At 42.0% G+C, this 22,095-nt stretch overlaps 1 protein-coding gene across 1 annotated transcript in view; it reads right to left on the bottom strand.

Moving 5' to 3' along the window:
- Positions 1-22,095, bottom strand: part of ITPK1 (inositol-tetrakisphosphate 1-kinase) — a 145,210-nt gene that overhangs the window by 98,250 nt on the left and 24,865 nt on the right. Inside the window, exon 3 of the mRNA XM_032113283.1 lies at positions 15,545-15,569. Within this exon, the coding sequence (XP_031969174.1) occupies positions 15,545-15,569 (25 nt within the window). The remainder of the gene's footprint in view (positions 1-15,544; positions 15,570-22,095) is intronic.

Genomic DNA, 22,095 nt, shown 5'->3' with positions numbered 1-22,095 from the left:
AAATGAGGAGTTGGTTTGCTTCCAGACAACTTCAAGTACAAGCACAGGACGGGCTCCAAACACAGGTCCTTCAGTACAACCTGTTCTGAACACCACAGCGCAGATGTTTGTGAAGGGGAACAAAGAAGGATGCAGAGCTGGTGCAAAGAGTGGTCTGAAGTCTGAAATTTGCTCTTCAAAAGCTCTGTACTTCAGGTTTAACCTGCTTATGTTAACTGCAGAAACATCCAGCTCAAAAGGAAGTTCCAGATGCAGAGCTCAACAAAATGGGCCAGTCAGTAAAAGCCTCTAAAACAAGGGACAAAATGCAAACCACTGACCAGCAAGTTGTATGTATCCTTAACATAAATACATGCTTTCAACATGGAGATTAAGTGACTTGAACTTTTTGGTAGACATGCCATTGCTCACTTTTGAGCATCTAAACCCCAAACTACAACACATAGAAAAGCAGCATCTAATGGTTTTACTGCTAGCCTTAAGAAAACACATCTACAAATACTATTTTGATTGTCTTCAGTTTTACAATTAGCTAGTAGAGACCTTTTTCTTTTACCCATTTATTCTTGGCCAAGTGCTTTTGAAAAAGGAGAAATGACAAATGCATGAAGCAATGGATATTCCAATAGATAGCAGGAAATGCACAGATAGTGGGAAATGCATGGAAAACAGACAGGAGAGAAAAGTCTGCTATAAAGTTCCCAACACCAGACTGAAATGTTAGGAAGCACTGTATGGGGTCTACATGCAAACAATTGCAATGGGAGCACTTAATTCAAAGCTCCAGGCACAATTAATGGTTTCTTGTTCTGATAAAATGTAAGTCCTTCAAATCCCTGGCTGCTGCAAGCATCTGCAGAAATGACAGCACAACCTTAAATAATCTCTTTATGTTGCCCACAGAACAAGACAACCAAGATGGGTTTGGTTTGGCCTACCTCGTCAGCTTAAACAAACTGTGATAACCTTGCCCAAAACAGACTTCGTGTGGAATTGCCTTGCCCTACCTCCTCGAGCTGCCTCATCTCAGAGAAACACAGCCTGGGTGAACAGTGACGTACGATTTTCAACATCTGTAGTGTTCTGAATGAAGTAAGCATACAGCATGACAACCTGCAGGTCAGTGCAACATGCTACACCAGAAGATCTCATCCCTCGGTGTTAAAATATATTATAGACACAGCTTTGGTTCTGCAAACTGAGAGAGAGAATTCAGCACTATTTTGTTGTTGAGCTGTTCCAGCTTACAGGTTTGTTGTATGGCAGAGTAAGATAGCAACTGAGTTAAGACCTGAGGTCTTTAAGTATGACAGCCTCCCCATTTTAGTAGAAAATACCACCAGTCATGCTTAACACTGTATTTTCATACCTTCCTTACTATAAGAATGTATTTTACGTGGGATATTTTACAAAGAAAATAATAACATTCCCTGTTTTTTCCTTCTTGGAGACTCCAGATTCCAAGGTCAGGGAACTAAGAATTTTCAGTGACTGCAGGAATACCAGCAACAACAAATTGAATTCCACCAAAATCTCAGCTTTTCCTTTTTTCATTAAAACTTGGATTCATATCCAAATTCCTTTAAAACTCAGTTAACACTAAATGCAAATACTGCATTTCGGCTCCTTCTTGAAAAGTTAAAAAAAATAGTAGAATTTGTTCCATGCACATCCCAGAATCAGAAAGAATACTTACAGTAAAGCATTTCCTTACAATACTTAACTTTTCCCCCACCTACTATGGACCCCTTGAGCCACTAAGATCCATAAACACAGTGCAATCTATGTTCCTGTCAATTTACTGTTGTACCAAACACAGATGTGGGGCATTTCCCACTTACTTATTGTCTATACACCAGACCCTGAGGGCAATTTTTAAAAAACGTCTTTTCTGATCATGTTCAGCTTTCACCTCCAGTGCAAGCTAAGTGACAGAATCATATAATCACAGAAGGGACCCATCACAATCATTGAGTCCAACTCCTGGCCCTGTGCAGGACACTCCAAGAGTCACAACATGTGCCTGAAAGCGTTGTCCAAACACCTCTTGAACTCAGGCAGGCTTGGAGCTGTGACCACCTCCCTGGGGACCCTGTTCCAGTGCCCAGCCACCCTCTGGGTGAAAAACCTTTCCCTGAGCTCCAACCTAAACCTCCTCTGACTCAGTTTCATACCTTTGCTCAAGTCCTGGCACTGGTCTTGAGACTGAAGAGATCAGTGCCTGCCCCTCCTCTTCCCCTCACAGGAAGTTGTAACTGCACTGAGGTCTCCACTCAGTCTCCTCTTGTCCAGGCTGAACTGACCAAACGACCTCAGCTACTCCTCATATACGGCTTCCCCTCAAGGCCCTTCACATCTTCATGGCCCTCCTTTGAATGCTCTCAAACAGCCTGATGGCTTTTTATACCGTGTCATGCAAAGCTGCCCTCAGCACTCGAGGTGAGGCCGTGCCAGAGCACAGCAGAGCAGGATAATCCCCTCCCTTGCCTGGCTGGCGATGCTGTGCCTGATGCCCCCAGGACACGCTTGGCCCTCCTGGCTGCCAGGGCACTGCTGACTCATGCTCAACTTGCCATCAACCCCCAGGTCCCTTTCTATGGCACTGCTTGGAAGTCATTTAAGTCAAGCCCATTACTGGTATCAATATACAATAACCAAAGGCCTGAAATACGCAGACATTCAGACTTGAACTTGTAATTCCTCTTGACCAAAGAGAACCACAAACCTAAACAAGAAAAAAACCCCACCACAGGAATAGAAATATTGATTATTAGAAGCAGAAGAGTCTTCAAGCTGTACAAAGTGTGCACAAAGCTGTAAAGTTGGAATACCAGTCTAGATTCCAGACCCTTCCAGAGAACTTTTATTCCTTAGCTATTATTTGGTGGAGCACTAATTAAGAAGACTTAACAGATTAAAGTATGAGTTGTTTCAATATCAAATAGTTGCTTCTATTTTAAATACTCAGGAGATGCTCCATTATAACAGCTGGAGATGTCCCATGAATATGAACATCTACATAAGCAGAGAGTATCATTAGATCAAGGTTACAAACATGTAAGTAAAGTATTTTACAAGCAGTGCCCCTCCACAGCAATGTGGAACTGTTCAGTAAATGAGCTGCTTTGTTTTGCTTTAAATTTCTATTTACTTGCTGTTTCTGGGTGTTTCCTCATTGTTTTATGCTTCATCGTACTAGCACGAGCGTGTCACTGTGCCATAGACTGTTGCTAAGTGATCCTCTGCAAACACACCAAGTTCTTGAGACAAAATCATAAACAATCCTGAGGGATTCAATAAATAGAGTTGCAGCACATCAATCTTAAGAAAATTTGTAAGGAATTAAAATTCCCAATCATCAACAACTATGCTTAGTACTTCTCTCTACTGAAGATGAAGTAAACTCTGTCAGCTCTTCTTTTAAACATTAGCTTGATGGTATTACTGCCCCAAAACTTGGCTACAGACTGACATATCTGGGCAGTAAGAAAGGAGACCATCAAGACAGCATTACTATGGACAGATTATTTTTCATGCATGATTATGCTGCATTTGCATTGTGATTCCTTAAACAAAAAGACAGCATAACATTAATTCAAAATCACTTTTGCTGTAAGCAGAGTTAGGCTGTACCCACTCCAGGAGAGTCTTGGACAGTAGTTATAAAAAACAATCCTCCCAAACTAGGTATATTCAGATTTATGGAAAAGGCAAAAGTAGTCAGATTCATTGACTTGAAAAGAACACATCAAAAGTGTCACAGAGGCATGAGCTATGAAAACACCAACAGACCGCTTTGCCAGCTGCTAAGAAAGTACAGGACACCTGACAATGATCTCCACTGACTCGGGACTGCCACAGTTCCTGGGTTGTGACCATGGCTTAGCAACCACATAAGAACAACTTTCAAGTCCCATGTGGTTCAAGGACAGTGCGCTGTTCATGCCTGCCTTTGGTTTGAACTCAGTCCCTCCAAACTGAGCAAGATACTCTCCACCTGCAACACTAATGCTTCCAGCTGGTGTTCCTCTGGGGCTAGAACTGCGTAAGGCACTCCCTGTTCCACTCCTGCCCGGAGAGGTCCTCCTTGCACCCAAGGGTATGAGCTGCTTGGCAGTGCAGAGACACAGTAAGCAAAGCCAGGAGTGTGGTGAAAGCAGACTTGCTGAAAGCAATATTTAAACCTTTCTAATGTCTAAGTCAGCACTTTGCCACTTCAGAAGAAAGGACCTTGACATGGGAGATGTTAAAGAGACTGCTGGATAAATGCAATTTCACTTGCCTTCTAAGCTTCCACTACACCAACTACCACTGACCATCAGGGTACCTCACTAGCCTCTTTCCTTCCTTGTGCTATTTTGAAGTCAAACCTACTCTGTACTAATACAGAAGTAAATATAATCCACTGAGCTGCTGTACAAAGGGCTGACTGCACTAAACTAGTAAAAAGACATTACACCAACAGACCTTTAAAAGGCACTGCAAGGCCTGGACCGTACTATATAGACTGAACATCCTACAGCACAAGCAGCAGCACTGTCCTGGTCCCTTAGAGTGCCGTACCTGCTAAGGCACAGCATAATCACACCTATGTGGCACACAGTGCTCAGAGATCCAACACGCTTTTGTGTGCATCCACTTCTACAGGCTCACTTGGAAAGACTCGGATTTTTTGAAGCACAGAAAAAGTAGAAATGTGTGGTGATGTGTTTACCCACTGCTTTTCTGATCCCATCTTGTTCCACCCCCCCCCCCCCCCCCCCCCCCCCCCGCTTTCCCCTGCCCCTAGCCCTGGCCACTCCCTCGGGCTCTCCCTATCGGTTCCCGTACCCCAACTCTGCCCGTGTGCCGCCCCTGAGCAAACCCCCCTGCTCCCTGACCACGAGGTCTCTCTGCCTCTGGGGGTTGCTGGTACAAGATGTAACCATTAAAAGTCCTCTGAAACTCTCATGGGGAGACCCTTCTTGCCTCCTTCGCCGTCACTGGGCTGTAGAGCTGAGAGCTACCGGAGCAAGAGTGCGGAGCCGTCCGAAATCGACTACGGGAGGGTGAAAATGGTCGCACTGCCCTAAGCAGCTCTGCTGAGCTCCCAGGGAAAGCTGCAGCTTGCTAAACTAAATCTAGCATTACGACAGAAATGCCTTGATTTAATTGTACAAGCAGGCTGAAGAAGCTAAGAAGAGACCCAGCAGGCAGCTACCTCGAAGAAAAGCAATCACAGCATTTATCAAAAGACAGCAGAGAACTGGAGCACTCCACACACCTGCGAGACAAGACCAACCACCAGGGTGTAGTTTCCTCACCCGATAGGAACTGAAAGCAGTGTGAGGACATGGACCTTTACTGGCAGGAGAAAGGTCCTCTGCCCAATGGAGGATCATGAGCTCTAACCTGCCCTTTTTGGCTCAGAAGTGGAAAAACTATGAGGAGCAGGGACCAGTGAAGGGATCTGTCACCAGCAGGGAACAAGTGCTATCTCTACCTCCTTTTTAGTCACTTAGTTCACTGATAACCAGCTATTAAGTCTTGCATGGTATGTAAGTCATCACAACAGGCTCATGAACATGTAATCTGCTTTGACTCAGTTTCAAGCTGCTTTGTACTTAAAAAATTCTGTTTCCCTCTTTATAGCTACCGTTCTTTTTTCAGCCACTTAAAGGTTGTTATCATAAAGGAAAGGGTATTACAAAATAAGCTCATCTAGGTCACAGGAAAGAACATTTTCCAAGCTAACCTGAAGTACAAATGACCTCTCTGCAATCAACATAAATTCTCTACAGAAAGCAGTTAGCTTGTTCTCTAATCTTGCCATCAGTAAGGCGATGAACAATTTAACACTGGTTATGCTGCTGAGGTTACAGGACACTGCAGCTGTGCAACGAAGCTTCTTGTACAAGAAAACAATTTCAGATGCACTTAGACCTTTGAGTAAAGGAAGCTCTTGGCTCCAATCAACAATTTATGACAAAAACAAAGCTAAAAAGCTTCTCAGATCGCAAAGTCAGCCAAAAATTCCTCTACAAGAGTTGTTTTCCTTACATTTCAGTCTTTTACAGTATTAGCTCAGTCCCAATGGCATCTTTTCCATCCCGTCCTGGGATGATTCTGTCAAAACACTGTAAATAACTTCCTTGCACTTTGGCAAGGTACCATGAGGATTACTTTTTTTGTAAAAAAGGCCCTCACTAACTACTCAATGCTGACCTTAAAACACACACTCAAACAAGGACACTATGTATAAGTTAACATGTGTAACAACTTCAAATTAGGCACGAATTTATTCAGGGAAGCACACCAACTGGGAAATCAAATGAGGCAACTATAATTTACTGAAGGAAGCTCAGGTTGAAAAATTGATCAGTGAATTCTAGTAAGACACTGAACTATCATGGATCCTAAAATAGCAACCAAAAAACAGTGTAAGGTAAGTCCATTGCTCAGCAATGACAGAAGCAGTCTGCAGCTTGTATACAGGTGTAGTTTCTGCTCTCCCACCTGTGTAAGCTCTGTTGTGCCCGTTTTCAAAGCAGCACCACTCTCAATTTGATTTTTTTTCTTTAAATCATGACTGAAATGTGAGATACCTTACTGACTGGTTAGCTGACAGCATTGCCTTAGGATCCTACAGGCTGATGAGCAAACTTTATCTAAAAGCATAGTGGACAAGTTCTCTTGATAGGCTTTTATTCACCTATAATATGGGCAACAAGTAATTCTTTTGATTCCTTTTGACAAAAATAACCTTAACATAAGAAAAGAACCATTAAAGTAAAATGTACTACGGCATCACCATTTCAGTGACAGATCTGCACATTGAAGTCAGGCTTGGGTTTGCTTTGTTTTTAATCACAGTTGAGTCACAGAAAGCCACCTGGATACGGAGCCTCCTGGGAACAAAATCACCCTGCTCTAAGGGCAGGTGAGCTGGAGGAGAAGCAGCAGAGCACAAACTGTGACTGCCATGAATAAAGCTGCCTCACAGAACTGCACAAAGCTGGTGGCTTTTGTGGTTCCTCTGGCTTTGGGATTTATACCAATTCATTACTATGTCAGTAGCACACTATCTTTAAACTAAGTTTCTTCCTGGTATAAACCTGAGCAACAGGAAGAGTCACAGGAACCTACTGGAGAAAGCTTCTCTCCAGGCTCCCCCCAGTCTATGGGAACAAAGTTAACTCTTGCCCTCAACCTTCTCTTTGAAAAGAGCTTTCCAAAAGGAGGGTCTACTTCCATCACTTGCTAAGGGACTGCTGAGGGCAGATCAATGCCCTTAGGTATCCGGTGACTATTTCAATCCATTTATTGTGTGTGGTTACCCACCCTTGCTCCTGGCATAGCCAATAGAGAACCACACTAATCTCATCTAGAAACGTGCACCAGCAGCCCCCTTCATGACAAGGCATATGAGGGAAGAGGGTTGAAAAACATAAATAAAAAAATTAACATACTACAACTCTGTGATCTTATGCTAAAGAAACACATTTTGGATAAACCACTTCTACCTCGCTTTGGAGGAACTGTGCTTATAGTCATCTAAATTCTCCTGGTAATCTCCTGTCTTCCTCAAAGTGAAATCCTCGATTCAACAATTTTCACCCTACACTATTAATTGCACTGCTTTTGGTACCAGTGCAAAATTACCCTTAGCAGTAAATATTACCAAAAAACCGACAGTGATTAAAAACAAACTGTCAAAAAGTCCAGAAGTGTTTTCCATCAAAAGGTCAATACTAGAGATATTGCAAAGTAACAACCAAAGGCACAGAAAACTCCTACAACATGTGCAGAAACCCTTTTTGTCTAATCTGTCTACATTTAGACATACAGCAAAGAGGTTTGCACTTTTGCAAAAAGAAATTAAAAGAAAAAGCAGGTGTATTGCTTTCACCAGAAATGCAGAGTTAAAGTGAAAAATAGATATTCATTCTAGAAAAAGACATCATCCTTAAAACACAGTGCCCCTTGGAGAGAAAAAATGGGGGTAGGATGCAGGCAGAAGTTCAGCTGTTCTAATTAAGTTGAAGCCCCTCTTCTGTCTTCTGCTATATTTCCATGAAGGCAATGAGGTTCAGGAAAACATTTCCAGTTTTTTGCTGTATTTGACTGTGCTCTGTTTTATATAGAGGCAGCTTAAGTACATGCACTAGGAGTTTCTCTAGCTTAACGCTGAAGACCAAATACAGGAAGACCTAAGAAACTTTAGGGCTTAATGTCTTTAAGCACCAGGTTTTATTGGAACCATTCAATCTTGCAACATGAATATGTTTATCTCCTTTAATTGTGAAGTGCCAGAAGAGCAAACAAGCATGCAATATTTCCAGATACAATTATCGCAGGTCACAGATCAAAGGAGTAAGTAAGTCTTGCAGAAGCTGAAGAAAGAAGAGTGAACATACACTGAAAAGAGTTCCTTAAGCTCCACTGATCTGCAGTTCAGACTTACCAGCACCCTCACTGAGGAAGACAGGCATACAAATAGCCTCCTTCACTGTTCTGATGATATTCTCTCTATAAAGCTTCTGTTGAAAACAACCAAGTCTGAGCTACGGTGGATACATGAGTCACTGCTCCTAAAAAATATCTCCGTGGAACTAAACCCCTGGACTGAAGACAAGGTTACAACTGCTGTCACAGGAATGAGCTTGCAACTCTGACAGAGCAGAGAACTGCATGATTTCACCCACAAAACACACAAGGGATGGGGCATTCATCTAGGAGAGGACAGGGTCAGAGATACAGTCACCCTTGTCAAGGTATCATATTAACTCACCATCCTTCCTACTCCAAGAAAAAACTTCAGAAAAGGTCAAAAGAGCTAAATGCATATTTGTACTTCAACGCTGACTCTGCAGTTTCAGCAAAACTGCAAATAAGACAGGCTGGTTTTAAAATAAGGCATTTCCCGAGTCACATGTCTCTGAACACACTCCATGCGCCTATTTTGATATCATATCACAACACCTGCATCCAGTGAGACAAATAATCCTATTGTTAAATGCAGACTCAAAGCCAAGTCTTTGCTGGCCAATAGGCACAGTGCAATATTCATGATTCCTAAAAGCACAGTCTAACTGTCATTTTGTGCAAAGACTGGGACTGTATGCTCCAAAAAGAGACAAATAAAGAATTTTACAACCAAGCATTTCTGTGAGTGTCTTATTTTTATCCATACTGTTTCTTAATGAGGGATTTATGATGCTTTGCGGTTCACAGAAGTATCTGGGAAGATACATGCTAATGACAGAAAAAACATTATTATACACAGCAATCTTCAGAAATTAACAGCCCCGTTTTCCTTCACACACTCATTTTTCTCTAAATCTATACACTTAGATATCTGAAAGTAACTTAAATGGCATTCTACTATGTGGAATATTACCTTCATTAGGAAAAAGAGGCAGAATTTTAAGGGATTTGCCCAAAGTGCCTGCAGTTAAGTGACAAAGCAAGGCAACTCCCCACTGCAATTTCAGTCCCATTACAGCCACCAAAATCTTTGGCAGAGGTCCCACAGGGACTGGATTTTCACTCAGGACTTCCCAGCTCCCAGCCTTTAGCACTGTTAGGAATCACTGCCTCATCACTACATACCAAGGAGTGGGGAGAGGACAAAGGGGCTGGGCAGAGCTGGCTCCGTAGGCCAGAACAGTACAAGCTCCAACCTGACAGCCATCCATTATACATTAGTTACAGATTTCTAAATCTTAGTAAAGTTTTCACTCACACAGGTCCTGTCTGCAACTGACTGCAGAACCCACACCTCTCCGAGGCTACTGGGATTCACCATCAAAAGAAAGCAGTCAAACCAGTCAGTAAGAGACTCTCTTAGACACAAAAATTTCTTCATGGTTCTCTCTCTCTCTCTCTCACCAAAAGTGAAAATAAATCTAAATGCAATTTGATTTGTTTGGCTTACTCTGTTTAATTTTTAAGAATAAGTGTTTGTCGTTTATTTAATCTGCTTAAACCACACAGTGAAAATGTTCCATGGTTTTGTCTTCTTTCCCTGCCCCAACAGATGTGCATTTATTCTTCTTTCCCAGCGGACCAGAAAGGCCCATGCTGTACCTAACTGACCAGCGTGCTGATGCAATATAAAGCATCGTGCCAAAATCATCTCTCCCTGCACTGGAACCTGTGCTTCATTCCTGCTGGGCAGTGCTGCTTCTCAGCTACCATGAAGGTCTCACATAGAAGGATCACCCCTACTGAGAAGGACCAGAGGGAGGATTCTGCTTGGGATTTGTTCTTCCACATTCTTGCTGTTTCAGTGTTTGAAACTGAGATTAATACACTTTTTTGGAAGACCCTACTTTGTGATCTTAGCACATCCTTTGTAGCACTGACACTAAGAAGTATCGGGATCTTTCCAAGATTTTAACCAGTGGCCCCCCACCTTCAAACACAAAGTACCTAACACAGTCCAGACTGGGAAGGGTTGGAGTGCCTCTGTAGCATCATTTCCAAAAATGCACTGAAGGCAAAACAGGCTGCCATTCTCCAGAAAACATGCACTTTACTGAGGGCCTGGCATGCATGTAAAAATAAACTTTCTTCTCCCAGTACTAGAGAGCCAACTCTCCAACATCTCAACAACCTTGCTTGCTTTGGAAGCTTTCCAGTCACATCTTTCTGTATATGCTATCAAATATATATTTTACAAGCTCCTTTTCTTGGTTAGAACACTGCCATTTCAAGCTTATTCCATTAATACTTCATGTGAAAATAAACCTCTCCTCATTTCTAGAAAACAACAGTCCCCTGGCAACAAATAGTAGAAACTGTTGTCATTAGAATTTCACTTTGATTGAAGAATTAAAAAGCGCGAAGGGCACCCTGAACTCTCCTTTGCAGGCTTCAAGAAAACCCATGTCTCAAAGGACAGTTTTCTTTTCCAAAGTAAAAGATTTCAAATATCTTGATTCCCAGAGAGCTGGGGGGAAAAAGAAAAACAAGACAGCAGTCAAGACCATTGTAACTACTACAATCAGCTGGTCCACATCGGAAAACATGTTCTCCTTCATATCTCACTGCTATTAAAACATGTGCAGTTTGAAATACAATGACTAACCCCACTTTTATAGCCAACTGACTAGAACATCTTTCTAAGATAAAAGAGCATTAGTGTTCATTTGAACCAAAAACACCCAGCAAAAATAAGAAACCTCCACTATTTTAGAACTAAAAAATGCAAGCAAGAGCTCTAGGAAAGTTTGGGTGTGGAAGTGCTTGAAACAACTTTGAAGTCACGAGAAATATGAAGGCTCCAAACTTTGTCACACAAAAACCAAACTGGCAATTTGTCAGAAGCCAAAGGGCTGCAGCTAATTATTCTGGTTTTGCATAGCTCGTGAAACAAAAATAAATGCATGTCTCTATCAGAGGTACTTGTGATGATTTCCACTTCGCTGCACATGTTTTCACTCTTAAATTCTTCAAACTAAGCCAACAGATATTTCCTGAAAAACAAGGTAGATGAAGATGTTCTTTCTCTCCCTTGCCAGCTTACAAAGTCATAAGAAACTGACTACTTCATTAGCTAAAGAAGAACTGACAATTTTCAATCCTAAATTTGGCCCTCTGCTAATTTGGGTGATGGAGGGCTGGAAACTGAACAAGATCAGGAACAGCTTTACTTTTAAGACACTACGCAATACCCTTATTTGCTGGATTCCATTATAGAAAATAGCTTTTTTTAATAGTAAGCACCTCATCAGCCATCCACTGCATAGCTTTGTAGGCAGTTTTCCCCTTGAAACAGTGATGAAAGAATTTATTAAGAAATGCTTCAGTTTAAGCATTTTCTGGCAAGTCTTCCCAGTGCCAGCCCAAGAGCTGCTCTGCCTCAGCCTTGCCAGCTGCTGCCTGCCTAGCAACTGCCTGCAGGCCATGGCAGATGGGCTTTGGTCATGTCTGTCACCTGTTCAGGGCATCTCTACCCCTCTCTGGCCACCAGCTCAAGCCAGGCCAGCTGAGCAGGCAGCTGTGAAGGGTGGGAAGAGCTGGTAAGAAAGGAGAAGGTACGCAACTGCCACAGGAACCACAAGCATTACATTCAGAGCACTTTAAATGCAGCCTGAAGATTAAACACAGCTGATTGGTGCTGCCTTTCACTGGAAGAGAGCCAGCAACCCCAGCCCTGCTGACCACCTTTAATTGCTCTTCCCTTCCTGCCCATACAACAGCATGAACTAATGGCCCCACAGCCCTGCCGAGACAGCTGCAGCTGTAATTCCTGCAGCACAGATCCCAACAGCACTGGGGTTGGTACTGCAACAGGTTCCCTGAGGGAAATGGAACACATCCTTCAGTCCCTCCTCCTGCAAAACTGGAACAAGAGTACTTCCTTACCTTATGGAGTACAAACAAGTAAGCACCCTAATTCAAAAAGCACCCTGATACGGGAGTGATCCCTGCTTAAGAAAAAAAAAAGCAAATGCCCTGTTACAAGGTAAAAGATGCAGCACAGTATTCTGTTAAGAGCCCATCTTTAAAAGCCAGTAAATCAGTTGAAGAAAGCAAATCTAGATCCAAAACACTGCCAGATTTTAAGGATGCTGCTACTCGTAGTTCTGCCATGCCCACCGGAAAAACATTAATGAGCTAATCCTATTCAGGCTTCCAAATGTTTGGGTGCAGGCTCAGACTCAAACTGTCTTTGGAAAGTTCATAACCTCGAAAGCTTTTTATTTAATTAATCTACTGTACCATCTTCTAAGCCAGCTAGCTTGATGGATGTTACTCAGTTGTACTATATAACGTTGCACATTTCAGCTCTAGTACCTTGAGTTCATAGTGAATTCTTATGTTAAAATTTAATCAGTATTTCTAAAAAACCCCTATTATTTATCATCACACAAGTTGAGAGGTTTTCTGTTTGTTTTCAATGTGACGCTTTAATTAAGGTCTTACTGCTAGCTAAGGAGAATGCCTGCTTAGCATCCCACTGCCAGTCCTATTCTTGCTTCAGTTCTCTTTGGAGAATGTGCATGTTTCCCCATTCAATAAAAATAGAAAGCTGGAAACACTCTTTCTGCTGAAAGTGGAAGTCTGAGAGAAGACAAAACACAAAACATGAACACAAGTCACAAAATGTTAACTGCTGTCTAGCAGCAGCTCACTGAATCTGTACAGCACAATTAGCTCTAAGAAAGCAAAATAGAAGAATTTAATCTGTCTAGCTGAAGAAGTGAGGACTATTCTAAATCCTCCCTGTAGGAAGGAAATAGAAGTTACACAGGTGCTTATCTGAGGACTTCCAAGCTTCCCTTTAGTTGTAGAAAATCCTTTCCTGCTCCTGTGAAACATCTTTGGAAAAGAATAATCTGATGTCTGTTCACAGAAGTCAGCACATACCAGTCCATCATGCTTTGCTCTCTAGAAGCCAGTAACTAAACCTTACCTTCCAACTCATTACTTATTACTGGAAAGCAAGTCTACATTCAGAAAAAATCTGAATTTATGTAAAGAATAAATTAGGTAAACACCCTGTGTATCTTGGGTTTTGAGATACTTGCTTACTGTCAGGTCTAAGAGCTGGTTTCTCTCTAACAGGACAGGTTCTTTGAAGGAGGAGAAGGGGAAGTGAAACAAAAAAATGCTGCTGCTTGACACAGGAAGACAATATTCCCCCTGTCAAATAAACCTTGTGCACCAGATGGACACCAAGACAATCCTTCATCTAGAAGCCAGATCATGCAAGGTGCCTCAAGCAAAGGTTTCTAGGAAGAAGGGATGAAGAAAGAGCCCATTTCTGATACATTCCCTACTGGCTGAAGCACACACATCGGGATGTACGAAGCAACACACAAGTGATATGCAAAGGGTGATCTCACAATTCCATCCACCCTGTTCCAGCAGAGCAGCAGGCACCAGTGATCAAGGTATGCCTTTGGGGCACAAGTTCCCAGTATACATTAGTCTGACATCTCAACCACACTGTCGAATTAGAGCCAATAAATTATGAGACCATAAAGCATTTTTATGGGGAAAAAGTCCTGTCTAGTTCTGTCCAAATGTTTTCCAAAATGCTCTTAATATAAATAAATACTTTCCAATAATTTTGTGTTTATCTGATGACTAGCCATTAAGCTACACAAATGTCAGACTAAGAGGCAACCTGCGGAAGGACAGCAACTTTAATCCCTGAAGTAACATGGAATTTGCCTTCTGCTCAACTAATGGATGCATCACTGAATTCATCTCATGTGAGCCCCTTGCTGCTTAAATGTACAGTGCAGGTGCATATATATATATATATATATATATATATGTATATGTATAACAAATACAGGCTGTAATACACTGGGGTATTATTAAAATAATAATGTCTCCTAGACAATGACACAAATATGGGCTAACTTTCTCCCTGTGCTCCTGATCGAGCTGTGCCTTGCAAATGCTGGTTTGTTTTTATCAGTCTGGTAATGCCATTATCACAACTGATGAAAGAAGCTGCTGCTTAGCTCTGAGCAATAGGAGGTACAGGTAAGGAAGAGGATGCTGTAGTGGTGAAAGGTTAAATGCAGCCAGTAAAGTATATGCCCTTTGTCCTAACACCATGCAGTTCTCAGACAGACATTCATAACTGAAAGACATACTCTCCATTTTAACTAGCAATGAGTATTTTTTTAAGTCTTTTCTGACAGTGGATTCTTTAAAATAAGATGGCCTGATTTTTCAATTTATTTTTTGTTAAGTGCTTTTTTCCTGTTCCCTGCTGGTGTTGAGAAGCACCTTTCACATGAATTTAAGAGCAACCACAATTACCAGTGGCTGACACACCATTTTCCTCCTCTCTCCTCTGTCCTCTCTATTGAGGCAGTTTCATCTCTGTTACTAAGCGAGGAACTCACTGACCACGTTAGAGTTCAAAATGAGCACCAGGTAAGTATCAGCAAGACTGAAACCTATGACATACAGTTCTTCTAAGCACACAAAATAAGCCAGAAAGAAAGAGCATGCTTCCCCCTCATCTTTTAGGGCTTATAGTGCTCTGTGTTACAGCTGACACGTAACATAATTCCTTCCACAAGCCGACACTATCCTTTAAGTAACATCTTGTGTGAAATATGACCATTCAGACCTGGAAAGGAACAAATGTAGCCAACACCTGAACTCATCTGTAGATGGACCACAACTCAAAGGCACTTTAGTATCATTTCACTGCTCACTGGATTACAAGAGCATTCCTTCTGCCATAGCTTTTTTTTCAAAGGGCAGATCCTGTTTCTGTTAAGCTTGACTGCCTGTGAATGCAATTAAAAGAGTAACATCACCTAATCAACTATCAGATCTTATTAATTGACAGACACAAGAAAAGCCTAACTGCATCCCCATTTTCCCTAGGGCATCTATTAAGCTGGACTGCATGTGAGCTCAACACATGCTTCATAAAAGGGGAATCCTGTCTTTCCAAAAGCAGTATCTGTTATTGAGAACCGAATGGAAAGAAAAATCATTAAGCCCAGGTCATATTGGCATCCAAATGATAGCATTTAAAATCAGTAAGCCTTCTTTAGAAGAAAATAGAGCTTTTACTCACCTGTACTACTTCTACGCCTCTTTTCCTGAAAAAAAGGAAGAAAAAAAAAGGAAAGGTTAGTGTTGGAAATGTGGGAAAAACGTAAAAACAAAAACTAATGGAAAAGCACTGCTTCATACTAGAATGCAAACAATAAAAATCTGCACTAATAACCTGATTCAAATTCAGGAAAGCACTTGTTCAGTTTCACTCCCTGTCTAGGAAGCACTTTGGCAGATTGTGAATCATGGCCCCAGAAGTAACCCAAGATGAACACTAAGCAGCTGCAGTGCTGGGAGTGATAGGGCTGTCAGGTGAGCACAGGTAGGAAGTGGCTGATATTAGGGAGAGAGCATCTCAATTTTAATTAGATCTAGTTTGCTTTTCATTTCTCATCTGCCCTCAGAGTGTGCAAATTGCACCACAGCACATTCTGCATGCTTGACAGATCTTTTATGTTGAACCAAGGATACATGTATAAATGTCAGGGAGAAAGAACACAGCACCTTGCAGCCATTTATTCTCTTACTTACAACTTTGTTCTACCCTCATCATCTTGGTACACAGGATGCTACCCTGGACTTCAGTTCAAAGACTTGCAGTCAGTCCAACTCCTTCATGAGCACAGTTCAAATACTGGGGACTCAAATACTATCAGAAAGGCCCAAGCCTTTGGCCATACGGAGAATCATTCCAGTGATCCTGGATCGCCAAGGATGAGAGACTGGAGAGGCCTACTAATTAAACACCAAAATGTTAAGAACTGCAATTGGTAGAGCCAATTTAGGCAGATCTGGAGAGATAGTTGTCTACTCTGCTGGTACGAGAATTAAGATTCAGGTACATGCAGTCAGAAATGCTCAGTCACTGCCTTTGACAACTTATCAAGCAAAACAAACCATTTCTGCACTAGTCTTGAGAACAGAACTGAATCCCTGGCACAAAGCCAGCCATTCCTGCTCCATGCCCTCCTCCCAATATATGCAGGCTATTTAAGTAAGTTAGAATCTTCTCCTCACTTTGAAGACATAGGGAATTTAACTTAAAAATTAAAAGCCTCAGCAAGCACAAGACAGGAATCTCTCTTCCTTGTTCCTGCTAGCCCTGTATGTGAAAATCAAAGCCCCTTTTCTGGGGAGGTCATAGAACAGGACCGCCTAACTCTGCTCTCAATGCTTTTCTATCTAAGAGCGTCTGTGGTGTTGTCCATAGTCACAAATGCTGCACACTGCTGAATATACAATGGCTCCTCCAGTTTTCCTCCCAATACAGTAGGTCTTTCTTTTGGGAGGCCATTACAAAGATGCCCAAAGGGACAGGCGATCAATCAGCATCTATGACACAAATTGCCCCCTCTTCCACTTTACCAGTCTGAAGTCTCTCTGGCCTAGAAGCAGCATTCAATGCACAGACACAGGAGAGAGCTTGTTGTGAGAGCTCAGCAAGGAAATAAAAAAGAAAATGAAACCAAGCACCTCTTGCAAAGAATTTCAAAGCCCTCTTGCAGACAGCAGTAGCTGTAAGTGGTGGGTGATTAATATAATGCCATTATGGTGTGGGAAGCACTACTGTAGATCATCACCTGAGGCTGGCCAGATGCATTCCAACTCTGTGGTGAGAAGAAAATATGAAACTTGTAGAGAAAGAGTTAATAGCCAAATTTTTGAAACCAAGATTTTCACAGAGCTAAGCAAGAAAAATAGGAAAAATTAGATGGGGAATGCTGTTTTGTAAATTAGGGCAGCAGACTATCAGAAGAATTCCAAGTATTGTAAGCTAAAACTTAAAATAATCAAACATTTTTGCTGTGTCTGCCCTGGAGTAAACAGAACGACTTGGAACTACCACGGAAATACACTAGGCTTCAGGCAAAACTGCTCTCGAGTCCCTGGAAGAACAGTGGCTGATGGCAAAAGCTGCATTTCTTGTCATGCCTGCGTACACACTGAATAAGCTTTATTCTACTTTGAGAAAGATAAATATTTGTGAGCTGGGTGCCAAACCCATTTGAGGAAGAGTCAGTCCAAATGGTTTCTGTAATCCCCCCCCCAAAATGAACTTTGGGACTTACTGAAACCGACTGCACTGTCCCAGCAGAAGGGAAGAAGCCAGAAGAGCACACAGGCAGGGAGAGAAGGGGTGCCTGCTCTTAGGTATGATACCACACATGCTTAAAAGGTACAGGAAGAAGGAAGCAATTACCAAAGCTGGCTTGTAGGCTGGTCTTCCCCTTTTCAGAGGGAAGCAGGATGTCCTTTTTGTTACCTGAAATATGAGAACTTTTTCTACTTAAACCCAGGGGACAAGAAACCATAAAAGCATGCATATTTTGAGGACTAATTAATTGGGGAAAAAATCCTCTACCAAAATAATCCTTATTTGAAAATCGGTTATTTTAAAAACAAGAAGTATCCAAACAACCAGGATGTCAAGCAACCACACACCTCAGTTTTGTTATTAGCTGATTCTCTACCCAGAAGATTTCCTAAGCCAGTGGCTCCAGGCTTTTCAGCCAGGCAGGTCACAGCTGCAAGCTCAGGGCAGCAAAACATCCCTTATGCAACCAAGCATGCAATACCATCTAACCACACAAACTGCCCTACGTCACCTGGGAAAGGGCTTAGGGTCAGGCACGGAAAGAAAGCTGATCCTACGCACAAGAAACTCTAGGACCTTAGAAAAAAAGAGCAAACAGAGAGAACGAAGCAGACCGTGGGCCTCCATTCCCCAACAAGGGGCTGCCTGTGCAGGACACACAACGGAGACAAGACAGCTGCTGAATGAACTGTGCTGGGAGTCTGACAGAGACATGGACCAGCTACCACTTCTTCCTATTGTGCTTTAAAAAGCCAGTAAGAAAAATACATCCTACAACCCTGGTTTATGTTCTTTTGGGCTGTTTCTTTAGCAGAGGACAGGCAGTGCATGACTGACAGGACAGGATGGGATGACTGCTCCACTTGGTGTACTGACGACTACTCTTGTGTCCCTCATGGTGTTGTCCATGACCCTCTTGCTTCCCATGCAGTTTGAAAGTGAGCCACTGCCTACCAAGGGAAGGGCTCCCATTCCCAGCTGGCCTAGCTGCCTCCTGAGAAATCTCTTTTTCTGAGGAGAAAAGAAAGATCATTATTAGCTGTATTTCCCTTCTGCCTCCAAAGAGGCAACTCAGCTGGGTCAAAGAGAGACTGCATCTGTCGACTTTCACTGAATAGCTATTTGAAAGATGGTCAGTTCTAAACTACATTCCCAGAAGGTCACTAATTTTTAAATACATTTAATTCCAAAGACCATCTACACACTGCAACACTTAAGGAAAACCAGAAACATTTAAGCAACTGCTGCAATAGCCTGCAATACCAAGTAAAACCCAAAACCTTGTTCTAACTTACTAGATCTATAGCAGAAACCTGGATAATGCAAGCCTCCCTGTATGCAATAGCAATTAAAATAATTACCATGCTAGTTGACTTCATGTTTAAGTTGGAATGATGTATGGATTTAAAGAAGAATTCAATATCAAGTTACTAAAAGCACATTAATCGATGTCTTGAAATTGATATTTTGCCACAGCCTTAAACTATGTAGAATAGCTGGCTTTTGGGGTTGGGTTTTCTTTCAACATTCAAAGTAAACAGTTTGGACTAATTCCCCACAGCATCTAGGACCTGAACATTATAGTGAATGAAAGTTAAAAGAGAAAAAATGACAATCAGGTTGTATATCATAGTCACGGTTAAATTAAGCAACTTGTTTTTGCTGTATGGTCTGAGTGACAGACTGAAAAATGCTAAATGGAATTTACAATTTCAAAAGTAAAAGGCAATCTTTCTGTTTTAATAGCCTAAGAAGTTATTAGTACATGCAGTGAAGTTAATTTTCTCAGATATGAGAATGTTTCACTTTGAAAATTTCCCATGTAAAGAAGTGGCAAATAATAATAATAATGTATTGCTTTAATATTAAAAAAAAAAAGCATTTTCACAGAAAAGCAATACATTGGCATCAAAGGGAGCTTATAAATATTAATGCTTCAGAGCAAAAACCTGCAGCCACTAAGACTTTCCACCACACCGAAAACCAGCCAATACTGGCCAGCCGCAACCTTGTGGACAGCCCATTTCCCCTCCTGGCATAAAGGCAAGCTCAGCTGAACTGCCTTAGCTTTTCCATCAGCAGAATACTCTGCATTTGTGTTATTAAATATCCATGACAATCCTTACTTTCATTATTTTTCATCACTGATGGACTCCACCTCATTGTCTATCAGGGAAGCAACCAAGCAGCAACTCCAATATTGGGGTGCTTGCTGTCCAGGGGCTCCAGCTCACAGCCACAGCCATCAGAGCACGTGGAAGTTACCCAGGGGCATCTGAAACATGGCAAGACCCTGCTGTAACAGGGGGACCTTTTGTGGTTTGGTTTTTTGCACACAGATTATCCAGCAGGCAATTAATCAGTTATTTTTACCAATTTATATCCAACTACACTTACCTTTTAGCAAGCTTTTCCCCACTAATCTTTATTCTGGAAAGTTTTATGTCTGAAATTAATCTAAAGTTGGCATTTGGGGAAGGGAGCTCTCTATTTCCTCAGTCTGTCAAGCATCATAGATCCAAAGGAGAATGGAAATAGAGTGCATCTTTATAGTCTGGCAGGTACAGATAATGTAGTACAGGGGAGAAAACATCTCAATTCAAACTCGAAGTGCTCTCTAGGTGGGCTGAAAAACCCCCAAGATTTTGGGCTGTCGTGGAAGACCTTTCAAGTAGGATAAAACCCCACAGAAGGTTGCCACATTTTTGCATTTCTTCCTTGTTTGTATAAGCAGGGAATGGTCCAAGCAATAGGAGCCCTCATACATCAGACACTACAACACCATAAGTGATTTTCACACCACCACCCCATTCACACATGACATTTGGTAGAACCATCTTATGTTTTCCACATCTTCAAAGCATTATATCATCCCATTTACAGCCATAAAAATGCTTCTTAAGAGTGCTGTATCAGAACAAAGTGCCCTGAAAGGGACTAGAAGATAAGAGAGGATCTTGATAGAGCAGCAGCAGCGTCACTCTGGTATTCACCTGCAGTGCCATGAATTCCCACTACAACACACACAAACATTCACCAGCACTTCATAGCAAAGATCCGGCTGGAAACCCACTAACCCCTTATCCTGCAAGAGCAATGACAAAGTGAAGCATCCAACATCAATGCTTCATTCAAACAGAAGGGAGGAAAAAGCCATCAAAGAAAGAAAACAGGCACTGCAAGCAGTAACTAAAGGAAATAAACTGCCTTTAATCACTAAATATTAAGACAAAGTTTCTGTCTGTTTAATGAAATGTTACAGGGCTACTAATTTCAGCACTAAAAAAACCCAGTTAGAGTGGAAATAAAATCTGTGTATCCCAAGTTATAAAAACCATAAAGCCAGTAAATACAAACTCAAAAGAATCTATTTTCTTTTTAAACTAGGCATTTAAGACGGATCAGTGCTGCTGAGGTCTGCCAGACTCTTTTCTTGGAGCTAGTGACCCCAGGTTCTGGGAGCCTCTACTCACTACTTTCCCAGCAAGGACAGAAAACCTTTAACCACAGTCTTTTGAAAGAAAAAAAAAACCTGAAAAATCACCAGTGGGAAGAAGGAATGATTAACAGCTGCACAGAAAAATTATTAAAGGCTATGAGTTATTCATCCTACCAGGCATACAGAGACAGATTTAGTACCTGATGACAATTATAAGCAGTTGGGCAGGGTTCAGCCTTTAGCCATAGGCTTACCCCACCCGACATTATCAGTTCCAGTTCCCAGCTATGGCAAACAGCCACACCACATGATCTCTTTATAGCCTTATTAAAAACCAGCTTCAAACCAAGCTGTTTTGGAACTGTATCTTCCATTACAAGACATTAATTTCCTAAAGGTCAGAGTCCTTCAGATTTGCAGGCTAAATTGCTCTAGCATCATCCTTTGGCTTCAATAAACTGCTTGCTTCCTTAAGCGCTGCAAAGAGCACACACGTCCTCTCTGCTCCCAGTTCCCTTTGTCTCCCCATGACCTCAGTCACCCCAATGTTAATATGACCCTTAATACGCAGAAAGCAAACATATGACCCATCCCTTTCAAAAGTCTTTCTAAGGTCATGAGACACCAGTGATGACTCAGAGACCTGAGAAGAGGCAGCAGAATCACGAGGCAGAAGACAATATCCCTTCCAGGGAGAGACATGGTATTCATCTTTATATGTAAAAAAACTCTCACTGCAGAAGCTATTAGAGGTTTCTAGAAACATATGAACACGGTGGGATGGTTCCTATGACTGGAGAGTTGGAATGGAAGGATACCAGCTCTTCAGGAAGGACAGGCCAGGGAGACAAGGACAGGATGTCACCCTCTAGGTCAATGACCAGCTAGAGTGCAAGGAGCTCTGCCTGGGAACGAATGAGGAACACACTGAGAGCTTATGGGTCGGGCCTAAAGGGACGGCAGGACAGGTGACACTGTAGTGATGGTCTGGCACAGATCACCTGACTAGGGAGACCAAGCAGATGAGGCCCTATAT

The sequence above is a fragment of the Corvus moneduloides genome, chromosome 6 (assembly GCF_009650955.1).
Source record: "Corvus moneduloides isolate bCorMon1 chromosome 6, bCorMon1.pri, whole genome shotgun sequence".
Taxonomy (NCBI): Eukaryota; Metazoa; Chordata; class Aves; order Passeriformes; family Corvidae; genus Corvus; species Corvus moneduloides.
This window is presented reverse-complemented; position numbering and strand designations above follow the sequence as displayed.